The following is a 23,625-nucleotide window of genomic DNA, read 5'->3' as shown; positions in this document are numbered from 1 at the left end:
CTAAGATGATAAATCACAATGAAAGTCTTATTATCATTAATGCACAAATAGTACTAATGAATAAATGGTGGATAACAGAGCTGAAAAAAATTAGTTAATATCAGTATCTTTCATACTTTATTTAAAGTACAAATTCTTTGGAAAATTATTTTAAATTATTATTCAAAGTAGTAAGAGACAACTACAACTCACGAGACAAACATTTTCCATTTATTTATACAGAACAGAAGTAAATTACATAGGCTAGATTTAAAAAATATTTTAAAGTAACCACTTAGTCATTTAAATAAATTGTGAAAAAGCATGGTATAGTGGTTAAGAGGAAAACCTCTAGAATCAAATAGACCTGGGTTTGAGTTTAGCTTTGACTACTTTCTTGCATATGACTTTTTTTGCTATATCTTAACTTGTTAATATCTCAGTATTCTCATTTGTAAAACAAAAGATAATCAGAATTTCTGCCTTAAAGATTATGACAAATTAAATATAATAATACCATAGATACTTAGTATAGTGCTTGGCACTTATATAAGCCCTCAATAAGTTTAAATCTTCAAAAGTTATTTTATCAGATCTTGGGATTATGACAGTGTGTGGGAGGAAGTATCACTTGGCCTGAAGACACAAGAAAAGCTTCAAAAAGGAGGTGACACTTTATCTCACTTTATTTCTTGTCAGTCTCCTCAGGCTCTACATTCTCCAACCCAAGCCTAAATGCTGGTATCCCCCAGGTTCCAAACTTAGCTTATGACTACTTATACTACCTTAAGATAACAAGAGGGGCCATTTATTAAACTCTTGTGTGTGCCAAACATATGTTAACTGACTGGCTTACTCTTCATACCAACCAAGCTAGGTATTTATGATCTCATCTATTTTATAGATCTGCCCAAGGTCACAGTGCTAGGAATAACAGGAATAATTATATTTATTAAATGTTCATTTAATAGCAAACATTATTCTAAGAACTTTACATATCTTAATTTATCCTCTCACTTACTTTATGAAATAGGTAATCTCTTATTATCCCCATTTTATAGATAAGAAGACTTACACGTAGAAAAATTACATGATTTGCCCAAACTGACATAACTATGAATTAATGGCAGAATCAGGATTTGAACACAGTGCATACTTCAAAATCCATATCTTCTCCACTAAAACAATCTATTACTGTTTCCACTACCATCTATATTAACAATTCTTAATCAATATTGGGGTCCTATGCTAATGATTCCCAAATCAATACTGGAAAATGAATAAACAACAGTTTCTTTGGTCTATAAAAATATAAGCAAGCTTTATGCATAATCACTTTTTGCCATTTATACATTACCTTTATTAGGTTCCTTTCATCAATCTTGTAGAAGTTTTCAAGCTTTTTATCAACTAGCTGGGCAAGTTTACTGGCGTTATCTAGAGGTTTACTAGAAAGAAAAATGTTTGAAAAATTGGCTCCTTCAAGATACATCACAATATCATAAAGTAGAATTCTAAAGCTAAGCCACGCAATTTATTAATTTTAAAGATTTTATAAAATGGAAAAGTTCAGATAAAATTTATCAAAAATAATGTTGTAACAATATATATGGATTTTACAAATATAAAAAATGTGTTTCAGTTTCTTTTAATATTAAGGAACTATACACTTGAAACATGCTATTCAAGAACAACAACAAAAAGAAAATATCACAAAAAAGATGGCAGTTCTCTTTATTCCCCTCCCAACACCTCCCCCACCACCAAGACAACCCTAACACGAATTTGAATTTGATGTGCATTCTTCTAATATGTCTGTTATTCTCTCTCTCTCTCTCTCTCACTCACACACACACGCACATTTATTTATACACATACTTGAGATCTAAATTTATTTTAGTTCCTATACACTATTTCACCATGTAATTTTATTGGATTCTACGTATTCATCCCTCTAAATATAGACATTTAAGTCATTCTAAATTTCATGTTCTTACAAACTATGCTGAAAACATGTATCTCTGTACATTTATTTTTGTGTATGTTTCTCTAGGTCTATTACATCTAAAAGTATGATTTCTGGGGCCTCCCTGGTAGAGCAGGTGGTTGAGTGCAGCACTGTGTAGCTGTCCGCAGCCTCTGCAGCGCGGGTTTGATCCCGGCTGGCCGGCGAGAATCCCACATGGCGAAGCAGACCTCTCCTGTCTTGCCCGCTGTTCCCCTCAGAGTGTATTTCGTCAGTCTGTCTGTTCTGTTCCCTGCTCTGTTTCCAGTGAATCCTCTCACCCTCCTGCACATCTGGCCTGTACTCTGGTTCTTGTATAAAAATAAAAAAAAAAAAAATTAAAATAAAAGTATGATTTCTGGGTCATGGATTAGGTACATTTCCAAATTTTTGAGATAATATTCTGTTGTTAATTATCCCTCCTACTAGCAGTGTGTGATTTCCCCATGTTCTCTAATATTTGGTTAACTTTCCAATAAAAACTTTTGCATAAAATCTTACATTGTCTTCTAAAATGCTAGAATCTACCTAAATTGTAACTTAACGACCAATGGCATTAGTGTAACTTGAGTCTGCAAGAAAAATATTGAAAAAGGCTCTTCAACTAGCATGCTTTAAAAAATGGAAGGTCTCATTCTGAGGGCTTCAAAGTATTAAAGAATCTTTAGATTTCATATTTTAGAAATAAAGTAGCAACTATAAAGAATAACTTCTTATGGGCCTCCCCGGTGGCGCAGCGGTTGAGCGCTGGGTTGCGAAGCTGCCCGCAGCCTCAGCAGCGTCGGTTTGATCCCCATCTGCTCCCTGGCCACTGGCAAGGGTCCCACATCGTGAGCAGACCTCTCCTGCCGCCCGCTGCTCCCCTCAGCAGTGTACTTTGGTCCTTCTGCCTGCTCTGCTCCCTGCTCTGGCGAATTCTCTCACACTCCCCGCGCTTCTGACTGTACCCAGTGCTTGTATAAATAAATAAATAAATAAATCTTAAAAAAAAAAAAAAAAAACTTCTTATACTTTTAAATAGTTTAAAAAAATTCATGTTAGAATTACACCTTAAAAATCCATAAGGCTTATATAAAGGAATACTGTGGCAGAGCAGGTAGACTTTTGAAAGCCTCAATTATTATTTAATCATTACAGTAATTGAAAACAAGTCCAAAGGTAAGCTATTAAATTATAAATTGGTTATGTTTACTCATTTCCTGGAATACATTCAATCACTCAGAGCAAAGGCTTGAATGGATAATAGATACTGAACTCTAGAAGAATATATAGCACGTAGCTCAGCTCCAGTGAGTCCAGAATGTAATTAGCAGATCTCTTATAAGTAAAACAATGTTTCTAATACCCGAGGTATAAGCTTATTTGGTAACATACTAGGAAACTTACCATATTTTTTCTAATTGATAGATATTTAAGTGGCTGAGAGTAATACAACTTAAATATGAAGTGCTATTTGAATTTTATATTAACCAATTTAGTTAACTAGCTTAAAAAATGCCGATGTTCAAGTTAAAAAACCTTTTAAAAGGGAAAGGAGTAATAATCTTAGTAGTAGTGGTGGTATATTTGGTATTATCATTTTATTAATCTCATGCACTGTTCTGAGTGCTTTATAGCAATTAGCTATTTAACTCTAATAATCTTTTGAGGCAGGTACTATTATTATTGTTGTTTCCTAGACAAGGAGACTGAAGGCAGAAGGCTTATGCAACTAGTAAGTAGCAGAGATTAGAATCCAAGCTACCTGGCACACACAGCAACCTGGATGAATTTCAGCATTCATCCACACTGAAGCCGGAAACAGAAAATATCAATACTTCATTTTTACCAAATTTAAAAATATCAGGCAAATCTAAAATATGTGTTAGAAGTTGACTGTTAGTTACCTTTGGGGAGGAGAGAGAGGGTAATGACTGGAAGGGATCATGAAGGGGGCCTCTGAGATGCTATTAAAGTCCTATTTCTTGACCTTGGTGGGATTAGATGGGTATGTTCACTTTGAAATGACTTATCAAGACATACATATAAATTTATGTATTTTATGGTAAACTTTTTAAAAAGAGGCAAATAGACAAAGGCATGCAATATTAAAGTCAAACTCACCTTAAAAAAATCTATTGGGACTCTTGGACACTGTAGCCAGGTATTCAGAGTATAACCACTTAAATTTGGTGGAAATTCAGTAATACTAAAACTTAAGGCTATATTCCCTATATGACAAAAAAAGACATTTTCTCTAGGCATTCCTTAAAGTCATGAAAAAAATGTCTGTAAATCACCCCAATTGTACACTCTGTAACTCCATAATGGAAATTGTTAATTTGAAATTTAAGTCTTAAATACCCTATGTGTAGACATAATTTGACAAGAAAAATAAATTCTGCAAGCTAAAGTGCAGAAGCACAGAGATGTTACTTACCTTTACACTGGAGAGCAAGTAGAACTATATACACACACAAAACTACTGAGTGTCTTACCTCTTGTATCTAACTCCAGGGTTTTCGTCCAGCGTAGCACATACTGTAACTATCTGTTCAGCCATTGCTTCCATAATGGCATCTTTTCCATTTGCGTTACTAGCGTCTGGACTATAACAGTAATAGAATGCATCTGGTACATCAAGAGTATACACCTAAGTTAGGCCAAAAAAAAAAAAGTCACATTATCAATTAGGAGATTTGATAAAAAAAAAAAAAAAAAAAACAAAACTTCAAGAAAAATGCAGCTATTTATTTGGGACATTAAAAAATGTAACAAAACCTTGCACTAACCATGCTGTTTCCTGAAACAACTGTGTCTTTACCTTAATCAAATCATTTCTCTTTTATCTTGATCTCATCTTCTATTTCTTTTCTTACTCTCCTTTCCTGCTTAGTCTACCTCTCTCCTTCAATCCTTGTTTCATATACATAGAGTTTCATATACATATTGTATTGTCTTCATTACCTGTGCAACAGATGAAGGAATCCAAGGTAGTCAAACTAAAATAAAAATTTAATACCTTGTAAATAACCCAACTTTAACCAATCTCCCCAGTGATCCCTGACTTCTACTTCCTTAAAGACTTTAGAACTGGACCCACAGTTTTCGGCACCAGCCCAACATCATTTTGGGGAGATCTGGAATCTCCAACAATGTAGCACTAGCACACCTATAAAGAAAACCTTACCTATCACACAACCAGTCTTTATAATCCATATTCTTGCTGTCCCCCTGCACTTTTCTGCTTCTGTATCTCTGCATCTCATCTCCTAGAATATTCTTTCACTCTTCATTACTACCTTATGAAATTCTATCCATTCTTTTAAATGTTTTCCTAATCAACTAGTCAGAATTAAACTTTCTCTTGTGGCAGCCTGAAAACTGCCTCCCCAACAACCATTCTGCCCTTACTTTTAGTAACCATACCTGTTCTTTAGGGGAAGCAGTCTAATGCCCAGCTGTTCTAGCTAAATGGTTATAAATGAAATTTTCTTTTTCTCCATCCTGCATCGATCATGAGGCCTATGTCTAAGTGATTAGGTGCCTGAAAATTTTGTAAAACCTGCTTTACGGTCCATTTCCTGACTACTTTTATATTACCAAGAAATAAATTTTCATCCTGTTTAAACCACTGAAAGCTTGGATTTTTCTGTTATGTGCAGTTGAACATAATCTTACTTAATACTGTTTTGAAGATGTGTAATACTTCATATCTCTTTTACACTATTCAGAGGAGGGAAAGGCATATAGATCTATCTGTCTGTCTGTCTGTCTATCTATCTATCTGACTACATCTTTTCATAGCAGGCTGCTTTGCATCTAGCAGACAAAGCCCACTGAGTGTGACCTTGATTAAGTTTTCATACAGGTCTCTGATGATAGCTCAAAGCACTGAGCAATATTTCATTTATATTTTCACTTGTAAACAAAAATTCAAAATATTTCCAGTGTAATTTTTCCATAACAATTAATTTTTTTAAGTAAACCTCCTTAAGATATTTATAAGGAAGTAAATTGGAAGAAAAAACTTCTTAGGGGAAAAACATAACAGACAGATATGAACTTAAATAATTAAACATAATGCAAGATGGCAAAAAAAAGCTCATTATGAGATTTCCTTAAACTCTAATCAGCCATCAAATTGGTCAGATATTTATGCGGACCTCCCCTTCAAATACAGCAAGTAAGAATTTTAATGAATTTTTTAAATTAAAACTGTATCACCTCTATGGAAAAGAGGCTCTGGAAACGTCTGTAGTGTTTATTACACTACTGCATATATTCCATATCATTTTAGGGAGCACATTTTAACACTACACTAAACTTACAAACCATATTAAAAGGAATAGTTATAAAAGTAACGTGGAAAACAGTTTAATATTCAGCAAATATCTTAACACTTTGCAATCTGGATTATAATCTTTGTCAAAAACAGCTGCAGTTTGAATAGAAAGCCCCTATCTAGGATTTTTCTATCTCTTAAAATATTGTCCTTACAGTTCCAAGCAGCAATAAACTATTTAAATTCTATGAAATGCTATAATCCAAACACAGAGAACAGAGGACAACAAAGCTGAACACTGTACTAGCTGTATGATTTGGGGCAACCTTTCAGATTTTCCCATCTTTAAAATAAAGAATTACCATTGCTTACAAGACTTTATGAAAATTAAATGAATGAATTCATGTAAAACATTTAGGAGTGTCTGACACACAGAGTGTATTACGTGTTTGCTATTATCATTATTATTAACTGAAGGCTCACTCTTAAGGTAAAAACAAATCACCAAAAAGCCTTCATTTTTAAAATTGAAATAACATGTTATATACAATGTTTATTAAAGAAACACCTGCTTTAATATCACAACAGAAAAAAATGAGATTTATTTCTTTTGCATTGTCTGAGAAAGATAGTACTCAAAACCTTTCGATTTCATAATAGTGCTAAAAAATTTGACATACTGGGACTTGGTAGAAAATAGGAAATTTAAGCTCCACTTTTCATTATTAATGTTATATTCCAATTTAGTGCTCATATTCTTCCTTCATCATCAGAAATGTTCATTTGTTGACTGTTCAAAATTCACCAAATATATCTTCAGAATATACTTTATTACCAAATAAGCTCATAAAAATAAAATTTTAAAATACATTATGAATTAAAATTAAAAATACATAGAGTACCTGAGATTCATGTGGAATGAAGGAGATATTTATTTCTTTACATCTTCTTATTGACTTGGAGCAAGAAGCCTTAATTTTGTTAAAGAGACTATCAGGGCAAACTGAGAGGGAAAAAAAAAATCAAAGCATGTAACTTCGTATAAATTTTTACTGTTCCAAATAAATCATTCTAACATCCAAGAATAGTTATTTTTTATCTATAACTGCTGACTTTCAAAAAGTACTCCACTAAGAGGACAGAGGTAAAATGTAAATAATGTTCACTTTACAGAACAAAAGCATTCTAGTCGAGAGGACTATAACAGAATACCATTTTCCTCATTCACAGTCACATAACCTAAGGTAGATATCATTAAAGAGTTGCTAATAAAGCAAACCAAAATTGTTAGGAAGGAATAATCATGTCTAAACTCATGACTTAATAAACTTTTATAGGACTTTTAAAACTTTTTAGGAAGTTTTCCAAATCTACCATTAAGTGATCGATATTACAACCATATCACACAAATTGATTTTTCCTTGAATTACAAAAACTTCTCTAAAGTCAGACTATTCTAAAACACTATGCTAATAAGCTATAGACCGTAGAGTCCATTTTTTCCTTATAGTTCTATTAACTGTAAGTGCTTATAGTTCCATTAACTGCTTATAGTTCTATTAATGAGGTTGGAATATCACTGGCTCCTAGAGTTTTTGAATTTGATGTTCTTTATTTAGTTTTTTGATTACTTTAAAAAGGCTTCACATTCAATAAGCTTTATCAATTCTGTAAACATGAGTGTGGGATAAGTTTATTTAATCGACAAGTTGTGGTATTTGACTTACGGTATGACATATTAAACTACAAACTACTACTAGGTGTGAGGTAAATTATAAGTTACAGAAAAAAACTACATATCATTTAAACTGAGAAATACTAATAGAAGAGACCTAGACTTAGATAAATATCATTTTTATTTCAAAGTATAACATATATTACAACATCAAACAGAATTTATGTCTCTGGATTCCCCTGTGATTCTTTAGTTTAACTGTTTTCTACCTAACTATATAAATTAGTAGATAAATTTGATAGATTTTTCTCCTGTAATATTTGCCAAACAGATGGCAGTTTCTTCAGTGCCCTCCCAAATGGCATTATTTTTTATTATATAATCAAATCCCCAAATCAAACTTTAATTTAAAAAAGAATTCTTCCTGCCATCAGCACAGAATTTGAGGGTTAGCTCTTCCCACCTACTCCCAACAGTTGTATACTAATAGTGAAAAGAAATTGTCTTTGGAAACTATTTAGTTAGAAATAATTTAATTTTCTATTACCTTAACATGACTCAGGAGATATAATCTTATATATCTAGATTCTGTCTGACCCAATTAAAACAAACAAATAGAAAGTCACAGTATTGGAAAGATATCATTAAAAAGATATTTCATAATTAATAGAATTTTAAAAATGAAATTTTTAAAAAGGTACTTACAGTCAGTGAAGTATAGATATGCTGCTTTGTATTTGTTCTCTGATTTACTTGCAAAATCACGTAAAAAACAGTCTACAGACTTAAACAAAAAGGGAGAGATATTAATTTATCAAAAGTGGGAGAACAACAAGGTTTCTCCCCCCAAGGGCTATAGGTGTAAACACAAACAAACCACCAGGCTTTTTCTGAGATACCTAATTGACTTTTCTCCTAGGGTTCACAGATCTCTTATGGCCAAATACTCTTGCTGAAACCTGCCACTTAAAAAAAAAGATTTAATAACATATTTATGCACAGAAGAACTGGGGTGTAGGCCAGAAGTGCAGGGGTATGTGTGTGTATGTGTGAGAGGACTCACTAGAGACAAAGTGGGGAGCAGAACAGGCAGACTTACTGAAATACACTGCTAAGGGGAGCAGCGGACAAGATAGAAGAGGTCTGCTGCGCCATGTGTGGGTTAGCTCCCTAGCCCAGGCTCGAACTCAGGCCTAGTGTTGAGGTGATAGTGCTGAGACTAACCCCTCTGCCACCAGGCCCCACTGAAACCTGTCACTTTATGATCCCTGCCTGGGAACTCTCTAAGGTTGATCTCCAGGTGTCTGCACAGACTCTGAGGAAGGAAATCTCACACAAGGTCACTCTACCAGTGCTCCCCACAGAAAATAAGGCTTCAATTGCATACAGAGGCCTAGAGAACTCAGCAGGCAGTTTATTCAGGGCAGGAAGAAAAACTGGAGTTGGTTGTGGTAGATTAAGGAGTCACATTTAGGTAATAACTTCTCTGAATCTTTTGCTCCTTTATTGAATAGAAATTTTATATACTGTTTTTCTCACTTAATATGAAAAATTAATAATTAGATCATTAAAATTTCCTACAAACCTCATTTTCAATGGCCACATGCTCTTTCATACCATTATTTGTTAAAGGTAAGTACTATTGTTAGGAATTGAATTTGACCATTTGATTATTTCTTTACAATAAATTTCAAGATATAGGACATTTTTTAGGTTTATGATAAAGAATGTCAAATTATTTTTGTATCATCTTTATTTCCACCAGCAGTTTATAGTGGTTTCTGTGAGCTGAAATACACACACACACACAAACTACACACTTAAAAAAATACCTGTCATTTACTTAATGAAAAGTAATACATTTAACTTGTATTTTTTTAATCATAAATTTTATGCTATATAATTATATTATAGGTACGATACAAAATGTCACTAAAACCCACCAGTGGACAATAGTCTAAATAATGAATACTTGTCTTTTTTCCTATTGTCTACTGTAGTTAAAAGTGAAATGTAACTAGTATTGTCAAAATAACATTCTAGGTGAAAATATGCCAAAGGAGGTGTTGGAAAATGCATTTTCAGGTATTTTACAGAATAAAGGAAGCTGATACATCTTACTGGTTCTAAAAGGTTGGCTTTATGTATGAATTAATCACAGATTATAAACTGTATTTTACTACACATGTATACACACATACATGCATATATGTGCGCACACACACATATATGTGTGCTATAAGGCAATCATTAAGATAAAGGATTAACCCAAGGCTCCTTCTTTTACATAAATTTCCATCTTCTCCCAATTATAATTTAATAAGTAACAAGTTACTGAAAGAAACTACCATACACAATGAAATTCTGCTTTCATATATGTGGGAGAAAGGAATTCACTTACATAGTCTCACTGAGAAGAGTGCAAGTGAAACAATTTTCTAACAGAAAATTTTTACTAAGCAAACTAGTTTATATCACTACTTTCCAATAAAAGATATTTTATTACTTTGACTTTTCTATGAGAAAGTCATGTCAATGGTAAAAATACTGTAGAATGTATTTTTATTTTCATTGAAGTAATACTGGTTTGCAACATTGTATAGGTAGGTTCCAGGAGTACATTTTCTCTCCCCAGAAACTGCATTTATCTCATCACATCCATCACCAAATCCAGTCATCATCCACCACTAACCACTTGGCCAGAACGCACTTTTTAAAGACTCAAAATACTCACCTTTGATGTTGGAGAGATAAAATAAAGAGCTTTCATTTGTCTGACAGGCTCTCGATTCTTATAAATATTCTCCACAACTACAACAAAGAAGTCATTTTATATAATCAAATATTTATACATTTAAAAAAATTTAAATAAACTTTACTGTTCTTATAGTAATAGGGAAAAAATTACATAGCATAGGTTTAACATTTTCTTTCTCTTCATTTGATAATTTTGAAATCTTGAAAATAGATCTTCCCTAAGTTTAAACATTAGGTTAAGATGACTTTTCATCTTGAGAAAAAAAGATAAAGCAGTTATTTCATAGTTAGGTCTACCACTATAAATACTATAATATTTCATTGAGAAATGAAGAAAATGCATTAAAAACTAAAATCTTTTTAAAAACATACCACTATAATGATAGCAAATATGACTGTATAAATTATCTGTTAAAGTTAATCATAACCCTCTATGTTATTTTACAATTGAAGAAACGGAGGTTTCAACAATTAAGTAATTTGTCCAAATTACACAGCTAGATTAGTAGGAAAGGCAGGATTCCAACCTAGATCTGTGGGACCCCAAAGTCCAAGTATTTTACTACTATAACATTATTTAAATAGATCACCAGTTAATTCTTATTCTTTTAAAACCATTTATAGGGGCCTCCCTGGTGGCACAAGGGGTTAAGTACTGCATTATGAAGCAATCTGCAAAGCAACCTCTGCAGCACGAGTTTGATCCCCGATCCCCGGCCGGTCAGGGAGCAACCCACATGGCAAAGCAGACCTCTCCTCTCTCCTGCTGCTCCCCTCAGCAGTGGGTTTCAGTCGGTCTGCCTGTTATGTTCCTCACTCTGTCTCTGATGAATCCTCTCACCTGCCTCCACCTCTGGCCTGTACCTCAGCCCTTGTATGGATAAATAATCTTTAAAAAAAAAAAAACATTTATAATATTTCCTTAACTGTGAAATGTCACCATAATTTACACAATTATATTTTTATTATTAAAATTAAAAAGTTTACAAAATTACCTAATATAAAACAAAGTGAATTTAAAACTAGTATACCCTAAATTATCAAATTAACTATTAAAGCTACATTTAAAAAAAATTAATTTAAAGTGTCATTCTACAAATCAAGAGACCATCTTTTAAGACTCGGGTGGCAAAGGGCCCAGAAAGAATTACTATTGATCTGATATGCAAGGGAAGTTACTGTTGAACTTCTTTTTTAATATTTACTCATTTCTCATTGCTAAAATTATATTAGTAATATACAATTTTATCATAGCTGCTATTAGATAGGGTATCAAATAAGATTTCCAAGGAAATGAATTTTATTTTTATCTCCATTCCCAACAATTGTAATTTCACCTTTCAAAGACTTATTAAGTCTGTTTACTTTTATTTATTTTTTATTTATTTATTTTTTTGTGGGACCCTCGCAGGTGGCCGGGGAACGAACAGGTGCTGCAGAGGCTGCGGGCAGCCTTGCAGCCCAGCACTCAACCGCTGCGCCACCAGGGGAGGCCCGAGTCTGTTTACTTTTATTGCTTAATATTCAAAATGAAATATCTTACAGCCATCTTGTGTTACGCATACTATTATGTTTAGTAAATAATATACAAGCTAAAAATTGTGTAAAATTGTGATATGATTTAGAATACACGTGAAATATCTGGTTATCAAGAGCAAAAAAAAGTGCCTTCAATTCAAAGTGGGTATATAAATTAGATGATTTTTTTAAAAAGGAGTTATGATTATTTCTGTAATAGTGACAAAAGAATAATATAATTCTTAGTCTATTTTTTAAAGGTTTTTATTTTGTATTTGTTCTCCACTGAAGTTGCATCATAGGTGCATTTTTCCCCTCACATTTTTTTTTAAGATTTATTTATTCATGCATACAAGAACTGGGGTGCAGGCCAGATGCGCGGGAAGGTAAGAGGATTCACCAAAGACAGTGGGGAACAGAACAGGCAGAATGACCAAAAACACTGCTGCTGGTAGCAGCAGGTAAGGCTGGAGAGGTCTGCCGCGCCATGTGAGTAGCTCCCTGGCCAGCCAGGTTCAAGCCCGCACTGCAGAGGCTGCAGACAGCCACACAGCACTGTGCTCAACTGCCTGCGCCACCAGGGTAGGCCCCTCCCCTCACATATTTTAAAAAAGTTCTTAGACATTATTGAGTATTTTCACAAACAACCCGAGTGACAGAAAATCTGACCAATACTAAATGTAATAAAGTTTTCTTCAGAAGAACTCCTAACTCAGAAGGAGTGTGACAAGTTCAAGTCCCTAGATAAGACTATGATTAAACCAGAGCAAACAGAAGTAACTCTACAGGATATTGAGAACAATGTGCTCCATTATATAGTCTATAAAATATCCTCATGATATATTAAAAAATGTGCTCTATGGTTACAGTCTCCTAAAATGCTTTTCAATGAAAGCTTTCTAATAGTCAAGTAAGTTTAGAAAACAATATTGTACATGTACCCAGGAAATCCAATATATATGACACATAAAAGGCTCTGAAAAGTCCTAAACTTTGTTTAATGCTATTTCCCAAACTTACTTGGCCACAGAATCCTTTCCTTGAAAAAATCTATCAATATTGAATATACAGTATAAAACTGTGGTCTATAAAAACACAGTAAAACTTCCTTTCAGTACATAATGGTTCTGTAGCCTCACAAGTAATCCTCCCAGTGTTTATATTGCTGAGGCTTTTTGGAAAGTACCTGGTGTACTTTAGAACCTCACAAGTTAAGAAGGAGAGAGGGCAAATACACTATATTAGGATCTAAATTATAAAGGAGTTATATTTGACTCACTATAAACAGGGGTATTTAATATCTCTCTTTATATAGGGTTGTGGTTTTTCTTTTAAATAGATATATATCTATTTCTTTTAAATAGATATAACATGTTCGATGTTGAAGATCAAATTTAAATAATGAATGAAAGGATGATGAGCTAAGGATGTACCATGTTCATCTGAAATGTCTGGTTATGACATTTAAGACATCGGTATTTTCCCCAAAGGGAAAAATTGGTATTGCTCCCAAAGGGAACAGAAAAAAAAAATCTCATTAATACACTCCTGCCCAGGAGTTTTTTAAATAATCCATACTAAAGTAGATTCATACTAAGTAATTAGAATAATTGCTTCATTTCTAGGTAATAAATAAATAGAAACTTACAAAGTCAGTATTAAATATTTATAAATATACACAAAAGTTGATTTTATAACAAATCTTATTATCTGTTTAAAAGCATATGTGAAAATCACAGATATTAATCAAAACAGACATAAACCTTGTGCATCAATATATAAAACCAGAACAATCACGTAAGAATAAAACATTTAAAGAACACACTCAACAAGGCAATTAATTGACTTAGTCTTGGTTAGTCTAGGTTAAGGGGCACTTAATTATACATCTGAGCTGAGAGAAAAAAAATCAAACCTGAACAGAAAGTTCATTATTATTATTATTATGACTAGAGTTATAAAAATATATATATAACATAACCCTCCTAGAAACAAAATTACTAAATAAAATTTCTTAATACTTCAAACCTTCCCAATCACAATTTAAAAAAAAGTTTTCAAGGTAAGTACTAGTAACACTTACCAGTTATGCCTTCAGTTAGAAGATCTGTCATTTTGCAACATGATGCCAAAAGCTTTGTGGTAAATTCATCTAAAATCATTATCTTAAAATGAACAAAAATTAAGAAATAGAGTAAGATTGCCAAGGATCACAAAAGACACAATTCTATTCATTAAACCTACTCAAACTATTATTAGCCCTTTGTAGTAGGCAAAATTATCTTAACTCACAAATTCATCTTGTAACTTGCATGACTTACAGAACTATTTTCTTAATGTACATATAGTTTTATACATAAGTAAGCAAATGGAAATATTTCTATTTTAAAGCAGACAAGTTGTTCATTTTATTTTATTATTTATTTTTTAATTTTTTTAATAGAGGCATGCTTTATTTATTTGTTTGCTGGTTTTGTTTGTTTTTTGTTTATACATGCACTGGGTACAGTCAGAAGTACGGGAGGGAGGGTGAGAGAATTCGCCAGAGCCAGAGCGGGGAGCAGAGCAGGCAGAAGGACCGAAGTACACTGCTGAGGGGAGCAGCGGGCGGCAGGAGAGGTCTGCGCGCCATGTGGGACCCTCCTCCGGTGGCCGGGGAGCAGCCAGGGATCGAACTGGCGCCGCAGAGGCCGCGGGCAGCCTCGCAACCCAGCGCTCAACCGCTGCGCCACCGGGGAGGCCCAAGTTGTTCATTTTAAATGTTTCTTACATTTAACATCAATTTTTCATAAAATTTTAAATTTGTAGAATAATAATTATTTCAGAAACTTCTCCTAAGCACTTCACATAGATTAATTCATTTAACACACGTATTCTATCAAGCAGCACCATTCCCATTTTAGAGATGATCCCACAAAGGCACAGAGGGGTCAAGCAATTTGTCCAAGAAACCCAGCTATTTTTTGGTGAAACTAGGGTATGAATGTTAACAGTACAGTTCCAGAGATACAATAAAGGTGGTATGTTAAAGCCCTCATTATGAGGGCAAAATATGCAAATCTTACCTTCCATTCACCTTCTTTCTTGCAGTCATCAAACACTGTTGTTTTTATCTCTGCAAAAAAAAAAGGAAAAGAAAATTATTTAGAAATCTTAATAGAAAATGATGTGGAATAATTAAAAGATACAAGATGGCTGGAGAACTACATAAGTTGAAAATGTATTAAGATATGTAAAGAGCATATATATTTGTTAAGCTTCAAATAAAAATCTAATCTCTGCCTCTAATTCTCTTTCTTTAATGTAGTTACTAGGAATTTTAAATTATTTATGTATTATATTTTTTTCCTTTTTAATTATTTTATTTATTTATTTATTTATTTATTTATTTATTTATTTATTTATTTATTTTATTTATACAAGCACTGGGTACAGTCAGAAGCACGGGAGGGTGAGAGAATTCACCAGAGCCAGAGCGGGGAGCAGAACAGGCAGAAGGACCGAAGTACACTGCCGAGTGGAGCAGCGGGCGGCAGGAGAGGTCTGTGCGCCATGTGGGACCCTCAACCGGCCGGAGACCGAACCAGTGCTGCAAAGGCTGCGGGCAGCTTCGCAACCCAGCACTCCAACCACCACGCCACCAGGGAGACCCTGTGTATTATATTTCTACTGGAAAGTGCATCTTATAATCTGAAGATACCAAGACAGTCATATTAGCATCTTAAAAAAAATAGACGGAGATTATCAGCATATATGAAATAAGGTCACAGGTAAGTTGTTTGGAAATGAATCAAAGGAAATTACAACAACTAATATTACAGGACTAAAAAAAAGAATTTTCTCTAAATACTAATGAACATTATTTGCCCTTATATCCATTCTTCTGCCACCCTAAACCATGGATATATCTGGAGATTCAATTTCCTTTCGTTTGCTGTGCTTACTCTATACTTTCCTCAGAGACCATATTCATCATCAAAGCTTCATCTATCAGATCAGTCCTTCAATTTTCCCAACTTTACTAAGCTATAACCAACACATTAACATTGCTATACAACATGTTGATATGATTCACTTAGATACTTCACTATTAATCCTGCCAGCTAGCTAACATCTTATCACATAATTATTTCCTTTTTTGACAATTAAGATTTACTCTCTTAGCAACTTTAAAGTGTAAACAGTACAGTATTATCATCTTATAATCACAATGCTATGCATTAGTGCCCTAGAATTTATTCGCTGTCTAACTGGAAATCTACACTCCTTGACCAACCATTTCCCCAAACCTCCAGTAGTCCTTCAATTTTTTACAAATCTTATATCCCATCTCTTTGGACTTCACTCAATTATACATTTATAGGTTTATGCACGTACATGTCTTAAAGTGATATTATAGATTCTTAAAACTGCTCTAGATTTCTCCATTTCTGTGAGTTTTATTATCATTTTATAGTAATAATCTTTGGTAATTTTCTCCTTTCCCCATATCCAATCACTAGGCAGTACTGATTGTTCTTTTTGTTGATTGCCACTGTTCCCCAACTCCGCCTTGACTCTCAACATCTCTCACTAAACTTCTGTAACAGCCTACCATCTGAATTTCCTGCTTTCCATCTCCAACTCCTTTGCCTTTTCAATCCATTTTTAACTCCACTGTTAATTTCCTGAAGCACATTCCTTGTTTACATCAAGACCCACCTAAAAATTCCCCAAATGGTCAGAAGTCTTTCCTATAGAAAAAAAATCTAGACTCTACTATTCAACATGCTCTACCAACCGCCTCTACCTAATCTCTAAAGTGATCTTCCACCAGTCAAAATGTTACCTAAATAATGACCTATTAAAAACAACTACCTATCTTTGTTCATTCTGTTTCTAAGCGCTAAAGGAAATGTATTTAAAACTGTAATGCCACAGAGGAAGTGAAAACTTGGAAGGGAAAATTAGAATAGAACAAAGTAGACCGCACCATCAGCAATGCTGAAGGTATACTTGCACAATCATCTCAAATCACAGAAAAAATATTAATAAACCTGATAATAACAAAGCAATAGAAATGTATTTGCCTGGAAAACAGAAAATAATGTATAAGTAACAGAGTTCTTGAGGAAACAACATTAGAAAAGGCCTAGCAATATGGAAATAATAACGGGGGGGGGGGGGAGAGAGTACCAGTAGTAAAAGATAATATCAATATGGACCTAGAAAACATACTGTCTTTCTCATCTATTTGCTCTGTCTCATCTAAGTCCATGGCTTAGAGAAGGCATTTGGTGTGTCTGAATGCATTGTGGGCCTCAGCAAAGACCAAAGCAAAAAAATAAAAATCCAGTAACATCTTGGGGGAAAAAAAAAAATAAATCATGGCTTCTATGACTACCTAAATGCTCTACCTTAAATCCAGATGCCCTAATTCAACCCTCTGAGTCTTAATACCAACTGCCTATTTATATCTTTTGCTCATTTTTCTATTGAGTTTTATATTTTTTCTTATCAATTTATAGGTATTCTCTAGCTATTAAGTCTTCTCTACGACTGTAATCATTATTTTCAAGTCTGCAGTTTTGTTTTTTTTTTTAAAGATTTATTTATTTATGCACATAAGAACTGAGGTCTAGGCCAGACGTGAGGCGGTGGGAGGTAAGGATTCACCAAAGATAGAGTGGGGAGCAGAAGAGGCAGATCCACTGAAATACAGGGGAGGCCAACAGAGCAGCAGGGCAGGACAGGAGAGGTCTGTTGTGCCACATGGGTCAGGTCCCTGGCTGGGGGGATTGAATTCATTCCTCAGTGGCTAGCAATTGTTTAACAGCACTGAGACTTTAACCCCTGCACCGCCAGGGAGGCCCCTCAAGTCTGCAGTTAACTCTTGATTTTGTTCCTGGTGTCTTCCACCACACAGTAACTGACAATTTTTATATAATAAAATCTTTTATGGTATGTGGTTACCAATTTTTTCTTGAAGTCTAACTCACATTATCCCCTATTTTCTCCACATCATTTCACTTTTCACATTTTGGATCTTTAATACACATTGAATCAATTTTTAATTTGCTAAAGATGGACTAGGATCATGCCTAAGAAAATAAAAGAGGAATAAAGACTTATGATAAGCAGATGTGAGAGCAAAAAGTCCTGAGAAAGTACTACATCAGTCTCACTAAGCAATGAAAACTTAATATATTAAATACTTCCGACATAAGCGAAACAACATAAAAGAAAACTATGGCATAAGAGTAAAATGTCAGAAATGAATGCAACAGAATCTGCCTACCTTTGGCCTAAATTACTTGGTGAACAAATAAGAATCTTCAGAAAGGCAAATGCATGGGCTTCGGGCAGCAGCAAAAGCCACACTCATTATTAAGGCAGTTAAATAGAAACAAAACTTGAACTGAACATGGTAAAGTGCACTAGGGCTGTCAGGACACACTGTTCAAAAATAGTATGAAAGTATAACATGAAAACTGAGGACTACTGTTAATATCAACTAAACATATACAAAGGTAAACATTAAAGAGTTATTCATAGATAGAAGTTTAGTAAATTCTGTATTTATTCTTAAGGAAAATACTTTACAACAGCATCCGGAGGGTTTTTCAAATATAGGATGTGAAAGTTAAAAGACCATCATTAAAATTATTTGATGGTGACATTAAATCACAACAGTAGTTACAATGGGGGAGAAGGTGGGCCTTGGACTGGAAAGGGTTATGAGGTGTTTGGAAACATTCTCTATCTTATCTGGGTGGTACTTAGATGGATAAAATACCCATCCAGCTAAACACTTAGCATTTTACACTTTACACTGCCATTATACTTAATGAAATCTTAGAGCCTATTTCCTTCCAAATAGGAATAAGAAAATCACTTCCTCTTGGCATTATTTTAAACTGTGTCTCCAAAATGCTGTTGACTGTTATTTGAGAAGGAGTGGGGAAAATCTTTTCTCTGTAATGGCTCCCACTGCCTAGAAAATGTATTAACTGTTTAGCCAAAACCCACCATTTAGTCTTTGTCTTAGCAATTCTCTTCCATAAACTACCACATACTTTGTTACCTTTGGGCCTTGGTTCAGATTTCCCTCTGCAAAATCCTACTACTTTTCAATGTCACCTCCTCTTTGGAGTTTTCTTGATCCTCTTCCAGGGATTAAATAATTCTTTTTTCTTCTCTTCTGCCATGAAACTTTTTCATACTGCTAGCTCAGCACTTAGTACTGTGTACCTGTCTTCTCTCATTGAACTGTGCATTCTAGGTGGTTGAGGATACAAACCTAGAATAGTTTGTAGCACAAGGCAGATAATAAGTATTAATTTAAATGAATATATGCCTATGCAAATATCCAAAAACTAAAAGAATATTTTGCTCAACAAAACAAACTTAAAGAAGTGACCAAACTGAAAAAGGTATAAAATAAAAATAACCAGTAAAAACAAGAACAAAAATATATTTATACATGCTTATATACTTCCGCAGAAAACTTCTAGAAGAATTTATAAGTACCTAACTGTAGCTGTCTCTGGTGAGGGAAGCAGATTAATCTCATTTTTAACCTTTTCTTCTATCAAAATTGTTTGCCACATCAAAGTATTTAAAAATTATTAAAAAGTAATTACAAAAACTATGAAAGAATATGGAAAATGCTAAGTGAATATTGCGTGTTTAATAAAGGAAGTCCCAGATAAAACAAATGGTAGGAAAAATATCTGTATCTATATAAAGAATAGATGGAAAATGTGAAAAGGGAAAAAGTTTATAACAATATGTAAGCTGGCTCAAAGAAATACATACTTATTATTTTTATTTAAAGCATTTGTAACTTCCCTAGGTTCATTTTCTCTAATGTTTCCTCTAAAATATTCTACGTGAATTACAGCTATTAGATGAGACTACTGTTTAGACAAGAAAGAAATAGGCTATACTCAGTAGCCAAAGAAGGGGAGGGGGGAAGACACACATGGTTTGAACTTTGTTATTGATTTAATTATTGCTATTTTGCGGTATATTTATTTTTTAAATAAACATAAAATTTTTATCGAAAACCTTTTATGGGCCCAGCACTTTTCCACTGTGCCACTCTGCTAGCCTTATTTAGAACCTTTTGTCAGTGATACTTTTGCTACTCCTTCCTTGTAAGCAAAAAGTAACAAACACCAAGTACTAGAAACTTTTTTAAGTATGGGAATTAGTTGTAGAAGTACAAATGAATGTAGCCTTTAGCACTCAAATACTGATGTCTTTTTCAAAGGGTTAAGGTAGTCCCTAAAGGCTGACTGCTCATGTTTTAGATCTCAGCTCTAATGTCACCTACTCAGAGAAACCTCTCCTGATCCACTTACCTAAAGCAGCCTCTTTCTCCACATAGATAACACAAACTGAAATTAGCATGTTTAGTCTTTGTTTTTATCTTTTTTATTATTCCCACTTGAATACAAACTTTGAGAATGCTAGGAACTCGTCTGTTTTCTATGCTACATTTCCATAGGAATTCAGTAATATTTACTAGAAAAATGGGGGACTTTGTAAAGCAAAAATTGGGAAAAATTATAAAACTGACCTACTATTTACTTTTAACATTTGGCATTGTTATCTATTGCACTGTTTGTAATTTAAAACTTTGTAAGAGACAACAGACCTATCTTCAAGAAGCTGATCAAGAGACTCACATCAGGCAATAGTAAGAAGTGCCATTCAAGAAAGGTAAACTAAATGCTACAGAACTATATGAGGCTGGGTTGAACTAAGAAGCCACTGTGGTGGCAGTAGGCTCATTCGGGCTAAAATACAGACAGATGAGGAACAGGAATAAAGAGAGCACTCTAGACAGAGGAACTGACATTAAGATGTGCAGGCAGGAGACTAAGAGCAGTAAATAGTATAAACAAGCTGAATATCAAGATTATACAAGGAAAAAGTAGATAATAAAGTAAGCTGGGGTGCAGGTTATAAATTTTCAAAAGCAGACTAAGTGTGTGAAATGATCTTTAGGCAATTGGCAGTCTCTGCATGTCATCAGCAGGAGAATAGCACAAGCATAACAGCACAGATCTTCCTTGACTTACCTCACCCCATAATCTCCATATCCACCCCCAGATGGAGGCAACCACTGATGTACTTTCTGACGCTATAGCTTGCCTGTGCTGGACATTTAATTTAAATGAAGTCATACAATATGTACTTCTTTGTGAGTGGCTTCTTTTATTTGGCATAATGGTTTCAAGGTTCATCCATGTTATAGCATGAACTTCCTTTCTTTTTATTGCCCAATATCTCATTCTACGGACATACCAACTGTCATTTATCCATTTATCCATTTATCCATTCATCAGTCCATGCACATTGGGGTAGTTTAGACTTTTTTGCTATTGTGAACAGCACAGCTCTGAGAGTAGCTGTACGAATTTTAACATCGGTGAATAGAGATATTACTGCTCATATTGTTTTAAGTAGATAAAAAATAGGGCCTGGCACAGAATTTACCTGAGTTACTTTCCATGTAGCAAAACCTTTTCCAAGTCAAAAGGACAACTCTCCTACCCTTTATGATATTCCACCATTTGTTTCAGAATCTATCATCAAAACTCAGAAGCTCCCACACTTCTCTCTTACCTCCTTGATGTTCAATGAATCTTTTCTTTTGTTGTTTCTGTTTATACAAAGGTTTGAAGAACAATTTTTAACCCTTATTATCTCTTCACTATATGCCTTTCAGTCTCTCACCTTTATCTTATACTCACCTACACATCCCAATGCCACCTCAAGTTAACAGCATAAGTTAGAAATTTTATCTTTAAACTCTCTCTTGCCTAGTCTCCATGATTTCAAGACTGACATAACTATCATTAATTTTTTATGATAAATGCTGAGATTAAAAACCAAATATATCTTGGAAATTGTGTATACAAACACAATTTGTTGCCCATTTTTATATGAATATATTTAAATGTCACTGTCATTTTAAAACATTAGCAAATCTCAAGTTGCCCTTGTAAATCTTGAAAAACAAAATGCCCATCTACTAATACTTCAGTTTTTAAGAGGATGTTTCCATAACTTTTTTCCTCCCAAATTACATACTTGTCTTTAGCGTGTGGTATGTTAAGCACTATACCAGTTAATGACTTGAAGTTTTAATTTTACAAAGGTACTCTCTAACTCCCAGAATTTTGTTAACTCAGTCATTTCTGTTCTTTGCTCAGCACGTTAGAGTCTTAAGTACTACTCAGATGTTATTCCCTTTCCACTATAAACCATAATTACTTTGAACTCAGCAATGCCAAACAACGATGGAGTTCTTCCTGTTTGGTCATTTCATTCCTTCTCTTAACTTTAGACTTCGACTTGGGGCCGTTTTTGTGAAAGTCGTCCATGAAACAGCAGAACATCAGTCACCAAATAGGCATTACCGTCCAAACAGCAAGAAGTGTCCCTGGGAGTGTAAAGGGAGGTGCAGTTTTGCCCAACTATGCAGATAGCTGTCACAGAGATTTAATCATTCCACTGGTCTCTTCTCAAGAACTCTTTAGAAAGTGGGATCTTCTAGGAATAGGAGAAGAAGGATCTATTTAACAGTGTTTTGTTCTTAGGGCAGCTATTGCAAAGTATGGCTGTAAACCCTCCCTGGTCCTAACATAAACCCTAACATAAGAGACAATAAACACTCTCCAGAAACTCCAGCGTGGGGAGAGAGGCGGGGGTGGGGTGGGGACAGGACAGAGAAACACAGAGGACAGAGGAACACAGTGCCCAGACTGTCTCGGGTGGGGAGACATCCCTGGCTGGCGAGGCCCGCGCTGCAGCCGAGGAGCTCAGGGAGCTCAGCAGAGGGGCCGCGGGAGGAGCCGGGCCGGGGCGGCTCACCCCGGGCAGGCGGCCGGGAGCCCAAAGCAAGAACCGGTCCTCCCGCACCCCGCCCATCCTGGCGCTGGCCAGGGCAGAGCTGGAGGGAAGCAGGAAGACGTCCCAACAGGGACGCGGGTCCCCAGCAACAAGTGGCCGCAGGGCGTCCCCAAGAGACTGCAGGGCTGGGACAGGAGAGCAAGGCCCGGCGCGGGACCTCCCGGCCTTCCCTGGGCCGGCCCCCGCCCCACCGCACTCACTCTGCCACACGACGCTCTTCAGCCCCCGTTCCATCACCGGCGGCGCCATCTTCCCAACACCGCGGAGCTGCAGCCACCGCCTCCCACAGGCAACCTACTTCGGCCCGGAGACGGGCACGCCAGGAGCCCCGCCCCCCGCTCTGGGAAGGCCCCGCCCCCAGACCCGGGCCGCGCCCTCCGATGACGTCGTCCCGCGCGTCGGCGCGCGGATTGCTGCCCACCCCCGGAAGGAGGCTGCGCAGTGCGGTGTGGAATTTCAGCGGGCGGTCGCGCGCCCCCTAGCGGGAGACGGTGTTACTAGGCGTTCGTAGTCCTGTGACGT

At 35.2% G+C, this 23,625-nt stretch overlaps 1 protein-coding gene across 1 annotated transcript in view; it reads right to left on the bottom strand.

Moving 5' to 3' along the window:
• Positions 1-23,352, bottom strand: part of STXBP3 (syntaxin binding protein 3) — a gene marked incomplete at both ends in the record, with an annotated part of 38,873 nt that extends 15,521 nt beyond the window's left edge. The window contains 8 exons of the mRNA XM_084243363.1: positions 1,337-1,427; positions 4,462-4,616; positions 7,151-7,251; positions 8,629-8,707; positions 10,658-10,734; positions 14,282-14,363; positions 15,264-15,313; positions 23,304-23,352. Coding sequence (XP_084099489.1) covers positions 1,337-1,427; positions 4,462-4,616; positions 7,151-7,251; positions 8,629-8,707; positions 10,658-10,734; positions 14,282-14,363; positions 15,264-15,313; positions 23,304-23,352 — 684 coding nt within the window. The remainder of the gene's footprint in view (positions 1-1,336; positions 1,428-4,461; positions 4,617-7,150; positions 7,252-8,628; positions 8,708-10,657; positions 10,735-14,281; positions 14,364-15,263; positions 15,314-23,303) is intronic.
• Between the last annotated feature and the right edge of the window lie 273 nt (positions 23,353-23,625).

This window comes from Talpa europaea, assembly GCF_964194135.1.
Source record: "Talpa europaea genome assembly, chromosome: 9".
NCBI classification, from domain to species: domain Eukaryota; kingdom Metazoa; phylum Chordata; class Mammalia; order Eulipotyphla; family Talpidae; genus Talpa; species Talpa europaea.
This window is presented reverse-complemented; position numbering and strand designations above follow the sequence as displayed.